General features: G+C 44.4%; 2 protein-coding genes and 1 non-coding gene across 8 annotated transcripts in view; 1 reads left to right on the plus strand and 2 right to left on the minus strand.

Annotated features, from left to right (window-relative positions):
- The window catches only part of S6KL (ribosomal protein S6 kinase like), a 44,611-nt gene that overhangs the window by 4,158 nt on the left and 19,922 nt on the right, over positions 1–20,531 (plus strand). The window lies entirely within an intron of this gene.
- Positions 23–96, minus strand: TRNAN-GUU (transfer RNA asparagine (anticodon GUU)). The gene has a single exon. It is a non-coding gene; the product is annotated as a tRNA-Asn (tRNA).
- On the minus strand, positions 1,328–7,831 carry bnb (bangles and beads). 2 transcript variants are annotated; one of them, XM_018027002.2, is made up of 3 exons: positions 7,478–7,831; positions 3,160–3,749; positions 1,328–3,080 (listed from the first exon to the last, which is right to left on the minus strand). In XM_018027002.2, exons 2-3 carry the CDS (start codon positions 3,739–3,741, stop codon positions 2,169–2,171), a joined length of 1,494 nt encoding a protein of 497 aa, XP_017882491.1. In that variant the 5' UTR covers positions 3,742–3,749; positions 7,478–7,831; the 3' UTR covers positions 1,328–2,168. The 2 variants fall into 2 exon arrangements, with proteins under 2 accessions (XP_017882491.1, XP_026670536.1); XM_026814735.1 differs by lacking the exon at positions 7,478–7,831 and adding an exon at positions 3,958–4,047.

Here is a 20,531-nt window from a genome sequence, read left to right on the forward strand (position 1 = left end):
AAGAAATGCAAAAAGATAGACCCGCCCCCGGGTGGGCTCGAACCACCAACCTTTCGGTTAACAGCCGAACGCGCTAGCCCATTGCGCCACGGAGGCGTGTAATGATCGTGTCTTCCTTACCTATTTTGTATTGGTTTTTATTATTTCGACTATTTCGTCATGCGTGTATATTTTACAACTTTCCGAAGTCTTTCAAACTATGTTTATTATTCCTACCATTCGTCCTACCTTCTTTTTTGAATAGCACATATTTTTTATATTTTGCCTCATATAATTTATGGTTTGCGAGGACTATAATACATTCATATGCCCTTTGCGCCAGACATTCATTTAAATTACGATTATATAAACGCATATCGTACCGAGTCAGTATTTTTGTATTCGGTCCAAAAGTTACGTGCACTTACGAGCGTTGTAGGTACTTGCATATTGCGAGGAAGTGAACGTTCCTCGCCAGGATACAGTTACTTTTCTGTCGCACCCTACCTTCGACACTTTTCGTCGATGGTTCTTGCGTAAAAGCATGCAGCCGGTGACTCGAAATGAAGAAAGCCAACGAATGTATCTCTCCGGCATGTTGCAAAATCCCCGGACGCCTTGACATTTTCACCGGGTCCACTCACCTCGCGTATCCTCACTGTTTACAAAGCGTGCCCGAGAGCACCATAACTTTTCATACGGCCTTTTGATGAATCGATGCACCGCATCACGGAGAAATGCCGTTCGTGCCTGGTGCAGTCACGAAATTATTTGCGACCCGTGACACGACCAGTCATGTGAATTCCTACCTGTTACGTAAGATTATTCTCTGCTTATACCGCGAATCTCATGGTATTCGCATATTTTCCTAAATGATTCTCTTTATCTTCGAAATAGTACTTCGACATTATCCAAGGATTTTAGTGCTACGAGTACGAGCGGATGTTTTATTCGAGAAGATTGCGGTGAATTATTTGTAATAACATGGAAACCTTGGTAATTTCTAAGCAAATTATATACAACGATTTTACATGGGTTCTACTTTTACGAGTATTCGAAACAGACAAATTCATTCCATCAAGTTTTTACTTTTGTCACGACTGTTTGTAAGAATATTAATGATGCAAGACAAAAGCGATTTGGATGTTAAAAATGATCAACAGTTCTAGCTCAGATGAGGGAGGAAGTGTAGTAAAAGTTGTTCACAGTAATAATAATTATTATTATAACGATGATAGCAATAATACAAATAATAATATTAATAATAATAGCGGTACTGGTACTAAATCGTAATAATAATAATATTAATAATAATAATGACACGTATCTCTAAAAAAAGAAGACAGAGTCGAGCTACACACTAGTTTTATTGGGATGAGGTCGTGGTTGTGGTTCGTGTGGTTTTCTTTTTGAGAGACAAAAAATATAAAGAAAAATAGACTTAAGGGATTTGGGATGAGGATACTAATTGTTAGGGGCCGGTTTCGTCCCCGCGGACAGATCGCGGTGTCCGCCGGGACGAAGGAGAGGATGATCACCTGGCAAGTGTGCCAAGTCCGATCCTAAAGGATGGCCACGTGTTCCTGTTAATAGGTGTTCTTCTTCAGGAACTCGATCGTACGTAACATCGATCGTCTCGTTATCATCGTTTTCCTCGTGATTCTCGCTGTCGTCGTTTCAAGATCTTCCGTCCCGAGGTAAGTCTTATCTCCTCACAGCCAGGTCGACACGTGATCATCCTGCCCCGAGTCGAGTCGATGAAAATTTCCTTCGGAATCGTAGCGCGCCGGGGGAAGTTTTTGGACCCTGCCACAGAATAATTGATCTCGCGCAATCTCTCTTTCTCCCATTCACACTGATATACACTCTCACTCTGTCTCGTTCTCTCTCTCCCGTTTCCCGTTCATACTTCTTTTGACGTACACGCTCTCCCGCTTCTCTATCCGAGGGCCGAACGAATTCGCGCATTCTTTTTCGTTTTTTATGTATGTGTGTGCGATTCTTTTTTTGTTTCTTTTAAATATTTTCCTCATTTTTTATCCGGTCGATGACGATGAGAATGCAGTTGGGAACCCGACCATTGACCGAGCCAGTATCCGCTGTCCGCTGGATGTTGCTGCTCTACGGGAGTTTGCCGCCGTTACTTATTATTCGCCTTCCCACCTCTCGCTGCGACCGTCGTCGGAAGCTTATGCGTTCCCTGAGTTCCCTCCCAATTCTTGTGGCTTAGGCAGAAGTTCAGGTTTGTTCTCCTCGGCGGGCTTTGACTCCTTCTCTTCGGAGGATTTCTCCTCTTCGCTACCCTTGCTCTCCTTCTTCTCGTCCGACTTCTCCTCGGACGATAGAGAGGACTCGTCCGAGCGTTCCTTCATTTCCTTCGCAGGCTCCTGCTGCTTCTGTGGCTCTTCCTTCTTTTCTTCGGCCTGTTCGGACTTCGCCTGAGGCTGTACTTCCGCGGTTTCGCGTTTAGCTTGGCTGGCGTCGTCGGACTTAGCCGCTTGCTCAGATGATTGTTCCTGTGCGCTGCTGGAAGAGGAGGAAGTGGAGACCTCGGCGCTCTTCGCTTCTTTTTCAGGTTGCGCGACGGCTTCGGTCTTCTCCTCGCTCTTGGAAGAAGATTCCTCGGGGCTGACGGCTGGTTGTTCGACGGCTGGCTCAATCTTTTCGCTCTTCGGACCTAGCTTGATCTCCTCCGTTGCTGGCTTCGCTTGCTCTTCCAGCTGGCTCTTTTCAGCTGGGGCTGGGCTTTTCTCAGCTGGCTGTTCAGTCTTCTTAGTTTCCTGAGCGGCTTCCTCGGCATCGCGAGTGACACGGTCGGGCTTCTCCTGTTCGGCATGAGGCTTAGGATCATTAATGGCTGATCTGCGGACCTTCTCCTCTCCTTTCTTCTCCTCCTCCTTAGGTTTGTTGATATCAGCCAATTGGCCCTCAGTTTTCTCTTCCGAAGACTCAGCGGAAGCTATGGAACCGGACTCGCCCTCATTCCTGACGCTGGGCTTCGCTTCTTCCACCTTTTTCTGTTCCTTCGCCAGTTGTGCGGTCACACTCTTCCCCGCGGATTCGACCTGTTCCGAGCTCTTGCCCTCAGCGACTGCAGCTTTCTGGAAATGATTAAACAAGGTCAGATTTAAACTCGTATAACGAAAAAACCGAATTATAAATAGGTGAAATAACACTTACGGGCTCTTCTGCTGGAACTTCACTGGCAACTTCCTGCTTTTGCCCTTGAGGAGCAGCCTGCACTGCCTCGTGAGATTCAGAAGCCGCCTGTTTCAAGGTTTCCTCCTCTTTCTTGGCTTCTTGAGCCTGTTCCTGCTTTATCTCCGGAACTTGCTCCTGTTTCTGTTCCTGCTGGCCAGGTTGTTGTTGAGCCTCTTGCTGTTGCGGCTGAGGCTGCTGCTGCTGCTGCTCAGGCTTGATCTCTTGCGCGGTCGGCTCTTCTTTCTTCTCTTCAGGTTTCGCTTGCGGAGCATCCTCGATCTTCTTCTCCTCAGGCTTCTCCGACAGTTGGTACACGTCAGCTGCAGATTCGCTCCTCACGCTCGGTTTCTCGGCTTCCGCCGATTTCGCCTCGGCTGGCGCCGGTTTTGCGGCGTCCGCGTCCTGCGCTGAAGCTGCAGGTACCTCGAGTTTACCCTGGTTTGACAACTTCTCGAGCGGCACCACTTGAAGCGGTTCTTGACTCTCGGCCACGGGCATCGTGACTACCGTCTTTACACTCACCAGGAACAGCATGCCTGCCAGTACGATCAGCTTCATCATCTTGATATCTGCAACAAAAACAGAATCGATAGTAATCTTAAAGTCTTGAACTTGGTAAATGTGATAATGATGACCCGGTCAAAACTTGCGATGAAATTATTCAAGAACGTGACAAATGAAATAATTGAAGGAAACGATAATAAGAGGATGTGAGGAACTGCGAGGAAAAAAGCAATAATAATATATGAGACGAGGCTCAGATTCCATGTTTCATACCGGCGAGCACAACGCAGACAGAGAGGAAGCGAGTGACGTTCCTCGTAATCTTCTAGTTAGGAGAGCGGACGTGAGTAGTACACGAGCTCCTCTTTCGTACTTGGCATGAATGGAGAACGCGACCCGCGTCGCATGAATGGGACGCCGATAGACGGACGTGCGGCGACGAAAACTGGAGGCTGCCGTTGTGGACGGAGAACGTGACAGCAGGGGAATCGGGTAGGATGGGTAAAGGGGCTGCTGCTGGAAGAGTACGGCAGGAAGGAGGAGGGACGGAGGTGACATTGAACCGAATGCATTGAACAAGGCAGGCGTTATGGAACTAATGACAGGATGCGTGCCCCTCGCGCGCTTGTTACGCGCGAGCGTTCGCGCGACTTCGCACGATTGCCTCTTTCTTCGTTTCATTCGTAACGCGATTTGCGAAATAAATAAAACGGATGCTCGAAATAGTTATTGAATATCGTCAGGAAATGATCCTCGATTTAATTGATAGTTAGATGAACGCTTTAAAGATTGTTAACGAATAGGACGGTTTATTAAATCGATTGAAATTTGGTCGCGAAATCGAGCCGTAAACCTGCGGGGGAATTATTTTCTCGTTAATTAAAAAGCGTTGCGTGCAACGTGAACGGAAAGTGAAACATGGGTGGTACTTCCGCAACAGGTGGAAACGGAAGGAGAGAGAACATTGTCAGCCTCGAAATCGATGATCGAGATACCCGTCCGAAAATGGAACGTTTCATCCTATTGCGAAAAATTCGCCAATCGGTAGTCGTGGCTTCTACGTTGTATTTCAAATCCGTACGAGTCTGATCATAATATCGACAATCATTATGAAGCTTGTCGTGTAAATCGATTCAACTGCGCATATCGGTATCGTATGGACAGGTACGCGGTCACGATGAAACCAGAGACAATGGTTGCGGTGTCGCGTGGACGCGCGATTTGCTTGCAAAGGCATGTTACTTAGCGATTGAGCGAAACGCTGACGAAATTGATCGTTAAACTGGTTGTCGAGCGAGATAGAACGCGAGCCAGCGATGACATTCTCTCGATTTTTTTTTTCACGCCAGCCGACCTTCCCGTTCGCAGTCAATCGAGCGAGTAATTTATACTCGAGAGGAAGCTGTTCCTGTTGCATGGTATAGGGAAACGCGCGGATGTTCGCGAACTGTTCGTTATAGAGATCGACCCTGCTGGGACAATGGGAATGAACGCGATGCGAGAATGCTCTTAACACCTTATTCGTGCCTAAGTGCCGGGTGATGCTTAACAGGATCGCGCGAAACGAGATGAGGGAAGCGTGTTTTCGTTCGTCGAGGAAAAAGTGGCTTCGCGTTATCTGAGCCGACACGCCTTCTGGAGAACGCGCAACCGACCTGTGGAATGCGCATTGAGAAGGTGAACGCCGTAACGTCGGGGAGGGAAAACGAGAGAATTAAGGAGGGAAAAACTGGGCGACACTACGTGATCGTGCGAGGAAAGAGGCGGCTGAACGGTCCAGTTTTTTTACAACTGCCTCGCGTTCGCCAATTGGTCACGGCAGGAGGTGAACTGCGAGTTCCCTTGCTGTTACGCTCGTGTTCGATGAAAACTTTGTTACAGCCGATGAAATCGTTCAGGCCTCGGCGAAATCTATTTCCAATTCGATTATATGCACAACACTGGACGAGGCTGTAACAATTTTTTCTCTATAGTCGACTCGGGCAACGTTCAGTCGACCGAAAGAAAATACTGACCGGAGTATATCGTGAAACTGTTATATAATTTCCGTGTGCCGTACGTTCGCAGCAATGGGAATTATGTTTCCGTCCACACGCAGGAAAAAAGGTTAACGCTCAGAGAGGTAGGAAACGGTTGAAGACGAGAAGCGAATTAAGGGACAAGTATACATTAGCGAGTCGCATAATCGACATTAATAACAATCGTCCAGGTCTGATCGTGTTGCAAGCGGACGTAATCGGCCGCAATAAAGTTAATTGCAAATTACTTTGCGAGTCACGAACGGATTCCGCGCGGCGGTGGTGTTCGCGTGTACGTTTCAACGACAGTTTTTGACTAATTGCGTTGTCTACGAGCACCGCGGGGTCATCGTTTGGTAGAATCATATGCGTAACTACACGGAGTAGGGGAATCGATGCGACGTAGATCGCGAGAAAATTCAAGTTACGCGATGGACGCGGACGCGACGAGAGATAGGTCGACGGAGAGGAAATGCCTGTGAAAGATGATGGACACCCATTACCTTATCAAGATCATCAGAGATGTAATAATGGTACCACACGATTACAAAAGAAGACGCGGCCCATTGAAGCGGTTCACCGCTTCAATGTGCTGTCCGCCCTTCTCTCTCTCTCTCTCTCTCTCTCTCTCTCTTTCTCTTTGACCGATTACTATACTCTATTCGCCGCGGCATTTATTATCGGCTCTATCCATTTCGCGATTGTCGATCTAATCTGCGCGCATTGAATCACAACTGGGCGAAGAATGCGTCGCAGTTAACATGAACGCGCAGGAATGCCGGTTGTTGCTCTAATCGACTTTGAAAGAGGACTTCCATCGGCTATTTTACCTCCGTTTCAATCGTGATTCATTCCAATTCTGTTGTTATCGAAATTAACATACGTGGAACTCGATTTTTATGAAATGTTTCCAAATTGTTCTTCGAAAGATCTTCAGAAGAATATCATTTATTCAAAACTCAAGTCGCAAGTTGTAATAAGAATAAAATAGATTATTCTTTAATGTTTTAGAACAGTATCAAAATTTTGATTAAACAACAATTATGCTTAATATGAATAAGACATGAAACTACGTGTGACCTACGACTACATATCGCTTTTCTCGATGCCTCTGTAAAGGAGGATGTTATCAACTTTGAATACGAAATTCTTTGGAACTTCCATGCAGCTAATCGATTCGTTTGACACGAACATGCGAGGTAGGAAACCAAACGATGTGAAGATTCCTGAGGAATTAAAGGATCCTCGGTTGGCTTGTTCGCGCCTCATGTCGCAGTCTCGCGAACGCGTTGATTAAGCTGATTAGCTGTGGGCTAATTAGCCGTGGGGAAGTCTCCGGGGGCGGCGAGGACGGAAAAGGGTTACGGTTGCGAGATGAGGAAAAGAGTTACGCAAACGCGCGCGGCTCGTTCGTTGAGAAATCCAAGTACGCAAATTGTATGTTCCGACTATTATTTCATTTAACGTTTTCCTCGCTTTAATCACTGTCGCATTTTCGAAGACAGCCATTTCGCGTGAAGCGATCGATCGCAGTTAACTGACACTTATTCGAGTTTCATAGATCTTTTAATTGTAAGAATCTTGCAAATTGCTTAACATCTACGTCTGTCCCTGTCAGAAAAAAAAATACACGCGCGATGACGTTTGGATAACCCCGAAAGTGGATTCGTACGATAATAAAATTGGTGAGAAAACGAGGAAAAATATTGGCAGGCTGTCTAACGAATGCGACTGATCGATGAATCGTTTAACTAGCAAAAGATCATTTTACTCACGTCTTTCTCTCTCCGTGGAACTGTTCGCAGCGGCGGCTGGTCGTCGACTCGCGGTGTTTCTCCGGTAGGTTCTTCCTAGGTGCTCCTTGTTCGGTGCGCCGCGGGTGATATACTCTCACCGATTTAAAGAACTGTGACCGGTTTTCTTCGAAATTGAGAACTTTCGCCGATCACCGTGTGCTCGGAGTTTATTGAAAACTCTGCTCTGAACAAAAGACAGATGAAGACAGAAGAGTTTTTAACCCTCCTTTTCTCTCTCTTTTTAGACGCGCGCGTGCGATTACGCTCGTTCGCTCGATGGAACCGTGCGGGTGATATCGGGATGAAGGTTGGGTCGTGTGTCGAGATGGAATCGTCGGGGCCCCGCTTATATACCCATTTACCCACCCGGCGGCACCGTGGCCAGGGATCGTATAGGGGGCCCCGACCCTCTTCGCCCCTGCTTCGTGCCGGGGCCCCTCTTTTACTCTCTTATCCTTTACCTTCTTCCGTCGTTCCTCTTTTCATCAACACGGTGCACCTCTCCCGTCGCCTCTCCCTGACCCCTCTGGCCTCCCTGCGATTCGCGGCTGTCTCTTTTCGTCTCGTTAATCGCGATTCCCTTCTGTCGACGGCCCTCCTCGTTTCTCCAACCGGGCTACGATCTCCGCGTTGACCACGATTCCTCTCTACAACGACCCACGCCGTCTACCAGCAAGAGCAAAACGAATCGGGGGCTGCGATTCTCGGGAGAGATTTTCAAGTATCGATTCGGTTAGGTGGCTCGCGATCTCACCTAGTGACATGTCCCGAGATCGAACCCCGTGCGTCCAACGAAGGACAATTTCGTCCATCCATCGCGACGACGAATCCCTTTCGGATTCTATTCTATTCGTGTGTCGGATCTCTTCAACTTCGATCACGTTTTGACTCGATGCGAATTATGGGAGGTCTGAGGAAAGCTGACTTTCGACGCAGGGTGGAGATGCATGGGGACTGGTAGAAGTCCACTGTTTTCGTTTGTGCTTGTTTAATCCGCGAAGGAAGGTTTGAGATCGGTTCTACATACGTGGTTGGAATTGACGGGTGGGCGAAATGTGTTAACTCGTCTTTTGTGAGACACGGAGTGAACGTTCATTGTACCTTCTTCGGTGGGTCGTTGATGTCGGATACGTTTCTCTGCTTCGTAAATATCATGCTTTAGTAATTTCGTTTAGGGAACGATTCCTATGTCATTGTCTTTGAAAACAAATAATTTCATTCCTCCTATCGATGTATCACGAAGCACCTGTGCGGTTGACTGCTTCGTTTTCCATTTTCTATAAACATGATGATTTAATAGCAATTCGTTCAGCATGATTCAGTATTCAGCTGAAGTGTAGCTCTGTGCTAGTTTGATAAATGTGAAAAGGACCTTGACGTTTGACCGCGTTGAGAGACTCCAGAAATGTTAGAACTGGTTTTATTTTATTTGTTCATTCGTGCATCAATTTCTATGTAACGCGAAAGGTTGGTCATTTTCTAGGAACTCAGAGCATCATCGTTGATTACTTTCTGTGATGGGATTTTGTCGTAACATTTTTCTCTACTAAAGATAAATTCAATTTGTATAGCTCGTATTAGGATATCAATAATTATCCTATCTGAAGAATATATTTGTAAAATATATAATTATGAGAATATTTGTTCAGATTGCTCGTTACGATAAAATGAATAACGTATGAATATAGATTGAACGTGCCTTTTGAATAGACGTTAATATTTTCTTGGAACTTGAACTTCAAATGTTAGAATAGACATCTTCTTACATTTAAATATAGAATTCTTTGTACTCCATATCACGGTCATAATAACTGGGATTGTTCTGTTCGTTGCGTAAAGTAATTGTTCTTATTGAATTATCTTTGTACGAGGAATTATCGTTGATTCAACCTCTTGACACTTAACAGGCCGGCGCGGTTCGTTAGTTGAAGCCGCGAAATTTCAAGCCCGACGACATAGGTACGTGTGTACGTACATATCTTTCCCTCATTCACTGTGCCTCTCTCAATGAGTGCAAACGAATCGTCTCGCACGTGTCCGACATACCCAACAGAGTCCGAAAGGCTCGACTTTCGTGCAACACGGTCCTGTGATGGAAGTGCTCGCAGAATGTGTAACAAACCTTAACTAATTCCAATTTACTCGACTCGGCGTCAAGTTTATGAACGCATCCTAAAAGTGTTTAACTCTCATCCGTCTCCTGATTTTAAACAATTCTCTTCAGAGACTCATATCGTTTAATTATATGCAGGCACCTGACGAAGATGCATAATCAAGAGAACTCTCACGTAATTACTCAATCTCCTCAATTTTTTTAACTAAAAATTAATTTTAATAATTTAAATTCCCTGCTGTAATTACATCACGTTTATACTATTAAAATACTAGTAAAATAAATCAACGGTCCTCTGCCCAGCCCCTTCATGGATAAAGTTTCCCCATTAGGATATTCAGTTTTCGCCAGGCAAAGTAGCAGCAATCGACGTCGGATCAGCGTCAACGTGAATCGTTTTCGTAACGTTCGATCCGGTCGTGACTCATCGAACCTGTTTCCTGCTATCTCGCGCCTCCGACGCGACGGACGTGTCGGCAAACGCATTATGTAAACGCACGCGGGATGCGTGCAAAATACGAACGAGGCCGCGGTGGGACACGCGATTTTCCGTCGCGAATCGATCCGTTTCGCGATGCCCGCGGACAATGTTACCAACGGGTCAACGCGACGCGTCCCGACGCCTCTGGGACCGGTTCTCTTCAGGGCGAAGGTCGTCGTCTGATGGGAGGTCGTCGATACCAGACGCGCTTGATGCCCGTAGGATTTTTGCGCGAATGCGCGTGGCGCGACTGATGGATGAACGGCGATTTTTGGAAAAGGGTTTGTGAATAATTTGCACCATGCAAATGTACACTCCAGGCTAAAAGCATCTGGTCATCCATTTTTTGTGGGCGAGCGAAATTGTTAACGATTATTGTCAGAATATATAAAAATGTAATAGAATTGGTCGTAGAAATTAATTTAACGATAATTTATTTCGGTATAGTGTGACCTCCTTTTGGTCTGTTTAAAATTAAACTTAAAGAAAAAGACTTCTATAAATTTCTGGAAATTGAATTGAAAGAATGAAAAAATAGCCAGAGTGCCAAGACGAGTAAAAGCGGTAATTAGAATATGAGAATGTGTAATTACATTGACAAGATGATTAACGAAATGTGGGGCGAATATATTTTCTAAGATTATGTGAGATAAAATACATAAAACTGAAAAAGTTAATGATTTTCAGTCCAGAGAGTGCCCATATACTTTTGAATGACAGTGTACCTACTTTAATCTGTCTGGATTTGTTGCGATGTTTTGGAACGACTAAGTTTAGTGACAGGGGTGATTCGTTCTCGTAATGTTGCATCTGGATATGCACTTTATTACCATGTTTGAGTTAGGTTCAGGATAAATTATTCGAATGTACTGAAATGAATTTGGTGATAATGGAAATTAAGTAGCTGAGATGAGTCAATAGCATGTTCTAGTAAGGAAAATTGATTTAAAAACATACTCGTAAACTCTTGCTACAAAAGGTGAATAAATATTTAGACAAAAATCGTTTGTGCAAATACGTATATTTCTCAGGCACTTTGCATAAATTAGACCTGTCGTCCTATTAAAATTTGTCCTCCGTCCGATGGCGTAGCCTTTGAAAATCTCGAGGTCGTATGCAATCATAGCGTCGTTGCAAGTGATTTATCTCGACGTGGTTGTAATTTTGGTCAGGACCCGTCGAAGGAGATTCGATCAATGCGCATAATCATTTCTACGATTTCGTTTCATTCAAAGAATTTCATTGCGATTGGTCGAATTTATTGAGCGCATTAATTATTTGTCTTTTCTTAATGCGCGAGCGGAATCGCCCGGTCTTGTTAACAGATGAGCGGACGTTCCTCGCGGCGAAGCTACCGATTGAGATCGCATGCGATCGGCCGGAGGCATCGCGAATCTTCATAAATATTTCCTCGTCCACACGAGCTTCGGTTATTCCCTGGAACGACGCGTACCTCGCCGTGGCGGGAGAAAAAAATGCGCGAATGAATGTGTATTGGCAACACTTCACGCTCGTCCTGTTCGCAACGGGAGCCAGAAACTCGATTATTCATCCGGCGCCTCGAGCCAACGCTGTTAGTTATTCACTCGCAAAAAGTGCTAAAGGATGTTCACGCCGTTTTTTCCCCCTCTCAAAGTATAATTCGTTTCTCGCTCTAAAACCACATACATTTTTATCAATGGTTTCGATTTTTCAAAGGAAAGCTCTCCGCTCCAATTTGTCCGGAAGACAAATCACAGCAATCAGTTGAAAAATTGTACCGTGCCGTTTCCACGTAAAATTATCTCGGCACACCTCACTTAACATTAGTTAGACACGTAGGTATCCCTTCGTCCGTACTCGCGTTACTTGCCACGGGAACAAAAAATCGCGACTACTTAAAACCCGGGGATACTGTCGGACGGCGCCAGGAATAGAAAAGCCCGCGGGAAAACGAGCCTGTAATGATGTTCGACATTATAAGCGGTTCGCGCACGAGTTGAATCCACCTCGGCTTCCTGGATTTTATCCCGTGCCAGTTGCCGAGGAAACGAGCACCTTACAACCGGGGATTCCCAACCGTTACGCACCGTTAGGAGAGTGCCGGTCGTCTATGTAGCTCCTGGCGAAAAATACACTTTTTTGCTTGCATATCGAGAGCCATTTGAAACGGTCCGGTAATTGTACAGATCTAGCCAGGCTTAAAATAGATCCGCGATCGGAGATTTTCCATTACGGGATCGCCTCGCCGGCCTCCGGCGAAAGCTTATAGGAATTACCATAAAGAAGGAATGCAAGCATATTTAGTATGATATTTGAAACTGTCTGAATTAGAATCCGATTTTTTTTATTCTAGTGCTGCATTGATCAATGCGTAGATAAATTTAAACATCGTTTGAGGTCTTAACACCGCAGCGTAATTTACATTCTGAACAGTTCCGCACGAGACAAATGCTCTGCGGCCCCGAGGAGAATTTCGATTGCGTTCCGAAATCTAAGATTCTTCTCTTGCACGTTGATTTGGTGGAACGCGACCTTTGCTTGGTCATTCGCGCTTATGGCTTCCTTATGATAATACGGAACGTGAGTCACGACTTAGGCTGTCTTCAAAATATGTTTGTTTGGTTTCTGTCTAATGTTATGCAACGTCAAAATAGTTTTGAGTTTATGTTTAATAACGGGATTTGGAGTCATAAATTTTCTATGGACTTTAAGAGCACCTATCTAAGGTTAACTGTATTTTGACCCTTAAAACTCCATGTATATTTATTCCTTCATTTTTTGCAATGAGGATAGAAGTACGGTAGCAGTCTAGAAATTGAGGATGGGATTAAGAGAATTATAGAAGTACAGACGATTCATCTTTCTCGTTCACGGAGACAGAGAGTAATGTACGTTTGCTGTTGATTACTTTTTCATGATTCACGCCATGATTATTAACATTTTTTCCATACGATCAATCAGTTATTCTCCAAATATGGCTTAAATATTTCACACGTTCCTTGAAAGAAATACAAATAATGAAGGAGCTAATGAACTTCTCTTCTTGTGAATGTTTTGAGTCCTCGAATTCAAAAAGTCAAACGATTCGACCACGATGCTGGGACAATAATGATTCTTCATAGTCGAATACGTGCATCAAGGACGTCGCCAGGAAGCACTTAAAATCTGAGACATCGTTAGAGAGAACGCAAAAAGGCAGACGCAATAAGCTGTGTTCGCGGTTATTCGCAAATTCCTAGGAAATTGACGGTTGGTTAGTTCGCGAAGGACTGCAAAATTTTCGTCGGACAAACAATTCACGACTTGCCCGTCTTCTTCTCTTGTTTCACGTTCACGCGAGTGGCTGTAATAAAAAGTTTCATTACCACGGTTAACGCGCGGCTTGCCGGGATTCTTTTAATATTTCCCTGACGTGAATCGATGAACTTGGCGAATAATTTCGTCACTTTATAGCCGGTACCTACGGCCGTGTCCAGGCACCGCGTCCATTCAGCTCATTGAGCGCCTTTGAACTTTAATTTTACGCGCGACAAATCAGCCGTTAAAGATGGCACAGCGCCGTAACGACAGCCGCAATCAGCCGTCAAACGGAGTCACTACCGCGACTTGTCCCAAAATCAATCACGTCGCGGCGTTCATAAATCACCGGAACACTTATCAAACGGCGGCGTCACGGTTGCATTTCACAATGCGTTAAACGTCTTTCATGAGCCGTACCCTTTAAGGCGAGGGAACGGCGATTCTGCAATGAAAAATGACGTGACATTCGAATATTGTTGTTACTTTTTCTTTGAAAATTACTGCGATGATCTATCGTGGAATCTTATAAACCTTTTTTTATAATTCAAGTCTCATTGTAGACGATGAATAGTTTATTATTTTGTGACAACTTAGGTAAGATTCAATGGGACTATTACTGATTTCGTCAGATTGTCGTTGGTTTCACTAATGATGATATTGAATAATGCCTACATTGACTTATCTCATTTATTTTAAATTAAATATGTATAAATTCTGTTTTTTAAGAAATCTGTATTCTTCATAAATACAGTATCTATTATTTTGATATAAATAAATACTATGTATTATTCTCAGCGTGGAAACTGTAGATACTTTATACTGGTAATTTTGATATTCATCCGATTCGTCAATGTGAATCACACAACGCGAATCTAACCTTCTGCGTGGTACACTGCTTGTTAACAGCAGTATCATTGATCTCGAGCGTCCTTCACGCACGCAACAAGCGTAATCGCGGTTGATTAACGCGTGATTTACGCTCATCCCGCGAGAAATGCACGCTCCTTTCTTCGCCGATGTAAGAAAGCTCTTTCTTGCCTGAATCACTTCTATGATAATAGCAATACCAAGGCCCAAGTAACTCCAGAATTAAATTACATTCGACTATGTTAATATTTGTTTGGAAAAAACTATCTTAAAAAGGATATTCTTATCGTATGTTCCTTAGTTCTGCAAAAATAGAAGATAATTGATATTGCCTTCGGCAGAAGGTCCTAAAAAAGATAAGGCAAACGGAGAGAGGGTGAGTGAGAAAAAATGACTTAGATGGCCATCCTAAATCTCTACTCCGGCGAACTCCTAATTTTATTCGAAACTCGTTTCGGTGTCGGCCGTGAATACATCACGTGTGCTACAATACACGGTTGCAGCCGGCTTAACTCGTTCCCATAATTAATTGACCGATTAAACATCCAATTCGATTTTGTGACTTCACCACGGGTCAACTATTCATCCAGTGACTTGTTGTTTCTTTTGGGACAATGTATAAAGCTTTCTGATAAATAGACGTGATTTTCTATTGATGAATATTCTGGTATTAAGTAACATCTTTCTGATGACAAAGCCATTGGACAATCAAGCATTGAAAAGTTAATTTCCTCGTCCTATTCAAATTCATGAGACGGTAGTAAAAAGGTCCAATTAAACGAGGTTACATTTCTTGTTTAATTTGATTGCCTTCTCCGAAATAGAATACCAGGAAACCCGTTATGAAATCGTACTTAACGCCAGTCTGTGATTATCAAGGTCGTATTGGAACATAAAAAGCATTACGTTTTAAAAATCTCACATCTAGTTAGGCTCGAAAACAAACATGTGTTATGTGTCGCGGAAGTGTTAATATCGTCAACTAACTTCCATTAGTTCGGAAATATACCGAACATTACGACCGGCAATTACATTGGATATACTAATTCCTACAGTAGACACATGTCTAATAAAAAGTGACGGTACTCAGAGGGGATTTTTTACCACATTTTATGATTCACGTCTTCCATTATACGTAGAAATAAATATTAACAAGTCGAATTATAGATCGAATTTTCAAATTTTATTTTTTGCACAGATCCTGTAATCATTTCAGATTTTGATGTGCAATCAAAGTCGTGCAACGGTAGTGGCATGAAAGTAGCCGACTCGGTTGTTGCTTTTCTATCTGTAGCACGAATATAATTACGAAATGACTGTGACGAGTCGAGCGTAAATGACGGGTCTCTCGGCACATCCTGACGGCTAGGTGGTTTGTTTTCGTTTTATTCCATTTCCTGTCCCCGTTTTCGTATCACGCCAACCAGTAATTAACCGAAGAGATTCTAATTTCGGATGAAAAATCTCTGAACCGATAAGAAGACGCAAGAAATACGCGCCGGGCGGTGCGAAGAGAAAAGCGAAGCGGTCGAAGGAAGAAGTTTTTCTGGTCACAGTTTCAGATGCAACCGCGTAAATAGCCTGTCCGTGCAATGCACGTCGTGTCGTAGACATTATACGACATTATGGCGCGGATCGTGTAACGTTATGATTATCTCGCAAGGAGCCCAAGGTCCCTCTATCTCTCTCCTTATCCTCTCCCGACTATGTAATTGTTCTTTCGTTTAACGCCGGTACTATTTTCCTTTTTCGTCAACTCTCGCGAGAGACTTCTCGTGTCGCGAGAGGAAGTGCACAGATAATGCAAAGAAGGACAACATTACTCGCGACTAGATTTTTAAGCAAAATAATTTCCGCGGACTCTGTGATTTTTTTTTTAAATTTTTCTTAATGACCGATTAAGGAGTCTTCTTATATTAATTGGTAATTTTGCATTCATATCCGCGGCATATTTTACTTGGCTGCGTGACGGTGAAAGGAATGGAGAATAAATATTCCTCGTACAGGAAAGTCTTCAATGCGTATTGTCGCTGGGAATCTTTTTCTTATTTTCTATCGTGCCGCAATTGAGAAAAGGCATTATCAGACATAAATTATTATACGTCTCTTATATTACAATTATATTACAATCAAGAAACTGCAGGGGAAATTCGAAGGTAGCTTTATTACTCGCATCGTTGTAAGGTTTCTCAGGATTGTTTATAAATTTTATTCAATTTGTTTTAATTCTTGCGTTCATTACCATTCTAAAACCTAAATTGTAATAGCGTTTAACGGTCGTATCGACGAAAAGGGCTGAGGACAGACAGATTGTCCAAAACAGATAGTAAAACGTAAAATGATGAAGAGTTGAGAATCGAACGAGGGTGTGCACAAAGGAAAGAGATGCTGCTGCGAAGGGGGGAGGATCCGAAGATGCATCGGCTAAGGCTAAGTTAGGATGAGGATAGCAGCGATTATCTTAACGATCCCCTGCAGCAAAACCTGAACGGCAACTCTGCTCCTCGCCTCGTGGCGAGTTGCGAGCAAGTGTACATATGTACATATACATCGGGTCCCATATCCAGCACAACGTCGTCGCTGAGCTATCCTGTGCTCGTTGCTCCTGCCGCCGTTTCTGGCTTCGCTGCTCGTTGCCCCCGAGTAACCAAAGAAATAACCCGGCCGGAGGAAAAAGAAAATGGACGGAACGTCGTCGTCGGCTGAAAATAGCTCGGTCGGCTTCGGGGAAAGAAGCGGTGGCTCGATCGCCGCAGGAATCCGGCGACGATTTTCCCTTCCTTCCTATTTTCTCGATCCTCTTTTTTAGTGGATCGAGCAATAGGACGGGTTTAGGAACGGCGTGGGATCCGGCTATTTGCTTGTGTAATAACGACGTTATGCATAATATTGTTATCGCATACGACAGCCACGGCGCGTAGGTCCGAGGAGTCGACGTGGTCGCTTCTTTAATCGAGTTTCTTCCATCCTCGTCATAAACTACTTTCAGATAGATAACTCTTCATCGGATTAAGACTTACCAAATACGAATTTTACGCATGACATTTAAATATTTTACGTCCGACCAACTCGGCGATTGACCAAGGCCGATGATGCGTAGCCATGGAAAGGGGCTCCGATTTCGAAATTGTTGGCTGGGTTCTTAGGAACGTAGCCGGCAAAGGCTTCCTCTCAGCTAACGAATTCATCTCATACATGAACGATAATTCGACAACTCGGAAGCCCATGAACCTGTCCAGCTGCCGCCACAGCCAGGAGTAGCCTTCGATTCGTTCAGTGACTCCGATTCCAGGCTCCGAGACCCAAGATACATCCATGAACGGCGTGCATTCAAGTCGTGTATCAGGCTCTGGCAAATTTTTATAGGAAACAGAAATGAAAGCAGTTTCGAATTTGTTATTATTTACATATAATAAATGCATTATATAAATACTATGTCTATGCTCTTTCGACAGGATTCTAAAACTTTCTCCATGCATATATTTATATACCGTTGCAGGATTCTGGATCCTGACCTTCTCGAGCGAAACCACATCTCGTATATATCTAAATATTCATGGTTGATCGTTGTCATTGGCATACTTAGCAAGGTTCTGAAATACATACGAAGGATCTGTTTATCCAGTCCTGTCATTGATGAGATAGCGTACATCGGATAAAGTACAAAATTGGTCAGGCCGCGGCTATTAGGCCAGGGTTGGATATAAATTTGTTCTCCATTTATTGATCAGAATTACAATTAATTTAGCCTCCGATGTTTTGTTGTGAAATTTGAAAACAGGATTACAGTTCTTCATGCACTGTTCCTGACTCTTTTCGAAAGAGTTATTCTAATATTTCTTCACGAGTCAAACGTCGCGCTGACAATGAGCCTTGAGAAATTAGAGCCCAGAGAGGGATAATTTCCATTGGAAAGTTCATAAGAACGTTGACTGTTTGATATGACGGGTCGGTTGTGAAAGCCTCAAATCTCGTGTTCGAAAGAAAGTCGCGGCATGGCAAGGACGAAGAGGTGGCGACCGGTTGATCGTTGTTCGGAGCCGGTCTACGCCGGTGTGCAATGCGTTACACAGGTATTACAGGTATTATCCGTATTACACGTATTACGAGTATTATACGGACGTACGTGCGACCTCGAGAGAGCAGAGGCCTGCTGAACGGCTTCTTCTTCTTTCTCTGGATCCCTTCCTTCGCCCTTTCCTTCTCCTCCTCCTCCTCCTCCTCCTCCTCGGACCCCTCATAGTTCTGCATCCCCCGTGCAATGCACGTCTGCCCTTCTCTTTCTTCATCGACTCCGCTTACCGCTGATGATAGTGATGGCCTTAAGACCGAATCGATACTATGTTCTACATTATAAATCATATTTAGCAGAAGCGAAAAGAAAAATGCGTACTTTTATTAGAAAATAGAGGCTTTGAACTGTATGGAATTAAGTTTGTAAGGAAATGTAACTGTGAAAGAAAGTTTTTTATATTATCTTCATATGATCTATCTCTATACACCACTGGATTCTTCTATAAAAAACAACACCCTCAGAATGTAGGAGACGAAAAAAAGTCGACGATTGAAGCTCTGATGAATAGAACTGTGGTTAAGAATAGAAACTTTTATACTTGGAAAAATTGAACCATGGTCGGGGGCTATTGTCTAAATCATCTCAGTGTTACATATCTCTTCGTTCAAAGCGCGATTCGCGAGCAGCCATCGCTAGAGCTGTTGCTCCTCCGCGTACCGGTTCATCCCTCGCCCCTGTCCCCCCTCCCTCCTCCCCGTATCCTCTTTTCTCGCATTCTCTCCCGCTCTCCGCCTCGCTGTTCCCTTGCCTATTCTCCTTCTTATCTTTTTACCCTACGGCTGGGCTCCACGAGCGGGCGGTTTAACGTCCGCGACTTTTTCCCGCCCCTCGCCTCCCCCCGCGCTGCACCTTCTACTTTCATGCTCTTTCGTCTCTTCCACCGCCACCCTCTCTTCCTCTGGCTCGTTCCTCGGGCCTTTGCCGCGTCGTGCCGGAGCGAGCGAAGCTCTCTTTCTCTCGCCTATCCATCGTACCGAGTCCCATCGCTTCATTCTGGCCGCGTGCTGCGCTTTTATTTCGCTTTTCAGGAATATTCGTTCTCGGACCAGGGATCATCCCGTCACCCGGCCGCAGCTATCGGTGTCCTCTTCTTGGTACCTTTCTTAGAATTTCGGGGGTGAATGGAGTGATACTGGTTGTCTGGAAGAATATTGTCTATCTATCTAATAATGTTCTACTATTGTGTCGTTTTATTTATATATATATGTATATTTATATATATATAATACGTGTATCTTCTCGGTAGCATGTGTCGATATACTGTGGGGAATCGAGACACTACACACTACGCGCGGCGCAATGCACCTGTACTGGCATGCAAATGCACCGGGAGACCGGTTCGTAAAGGTCGAACATTATACCGAGGTCGTTTTCACCGCGATCGTAGCTAGCCGAGTTCGATCTACGACGATCAGCTCCTCGCGAGAGGAATACACGATTTCTCATCTATTATTTCATACGGGATCTCAGTGTTTTATTTCACTGATCGCACTCCAATGTTCCATCTGATTAATCGCCTGATGTAAATGCATTCAGGTTCACGGAGCAGTTTCTTGCATTGTTCTTGAGAGACGGTGGGCAGAGCTATCAGTGCACCCTCGCGTACATACATAGGCGGTCGTTGAGACGGGTGTGAATTGTCTGATCAACTCATTGAGAGTAACGGTGCGTGGCATGTTTCGAACGCAAGGGAAGCCGTCTATTACGCGTCTGAAACGCAAAGTCGCGGCCGCGGTGCGGTGCCAGGCTGCGAAGCCGTCCCGGTCTCGTTACATAGTGCACGACCTTAGGCGAGAACCGGTCGCGCGAAACGATTTGCATGGCAGATCAATTACACAGCCGCGCACTTCGACCGTTTCCTACGGCCACACAGAATCTGAGAAATGCTTGTGGCGAACATTAGCTCACTCTGTACAGTAATGGACTCGCGTGGTTCTCCATTGAACTGTACCTCGTCTCCTTCAGGCGGTTGACAGAATTTTTAACAAACGTTTCGTCAAACGTTAAAGTAGTGTTGGATGATTTAAACTGATTCATCGCTATTGATGTAATCCACTTAGCGACGAAGACCCTAAACTTCTCACTCTGCAGTTTCAACTTGAGAATTTGATTTCAAACTTACAATTAGAGTTAGGATTACGTTCAAGGCAAATCAATTTATTTATTTGGCAGGTACGATCAGTGGAATGTCATTACAACTTGACGCATGGAATTC

Source organism: Ceratina calcarata, unplaced genomic scaffold (genome assembly GCF_001652005.2).
Source record: "Ceratina calcarata isolate Rehan_Ccalc_2016 unplaced genomic scaffold, ASM165200v1 scaffold397.2, whole genome shotgun sequence".
In the NCBI taxonomy this organism is placed as follows: domain Eukaryota; kingdom Metazoa; phylum Arthropoda; class Insecta; order Hymenoptera; family Apidae; genus Ceratina; species Ceratina calcarata.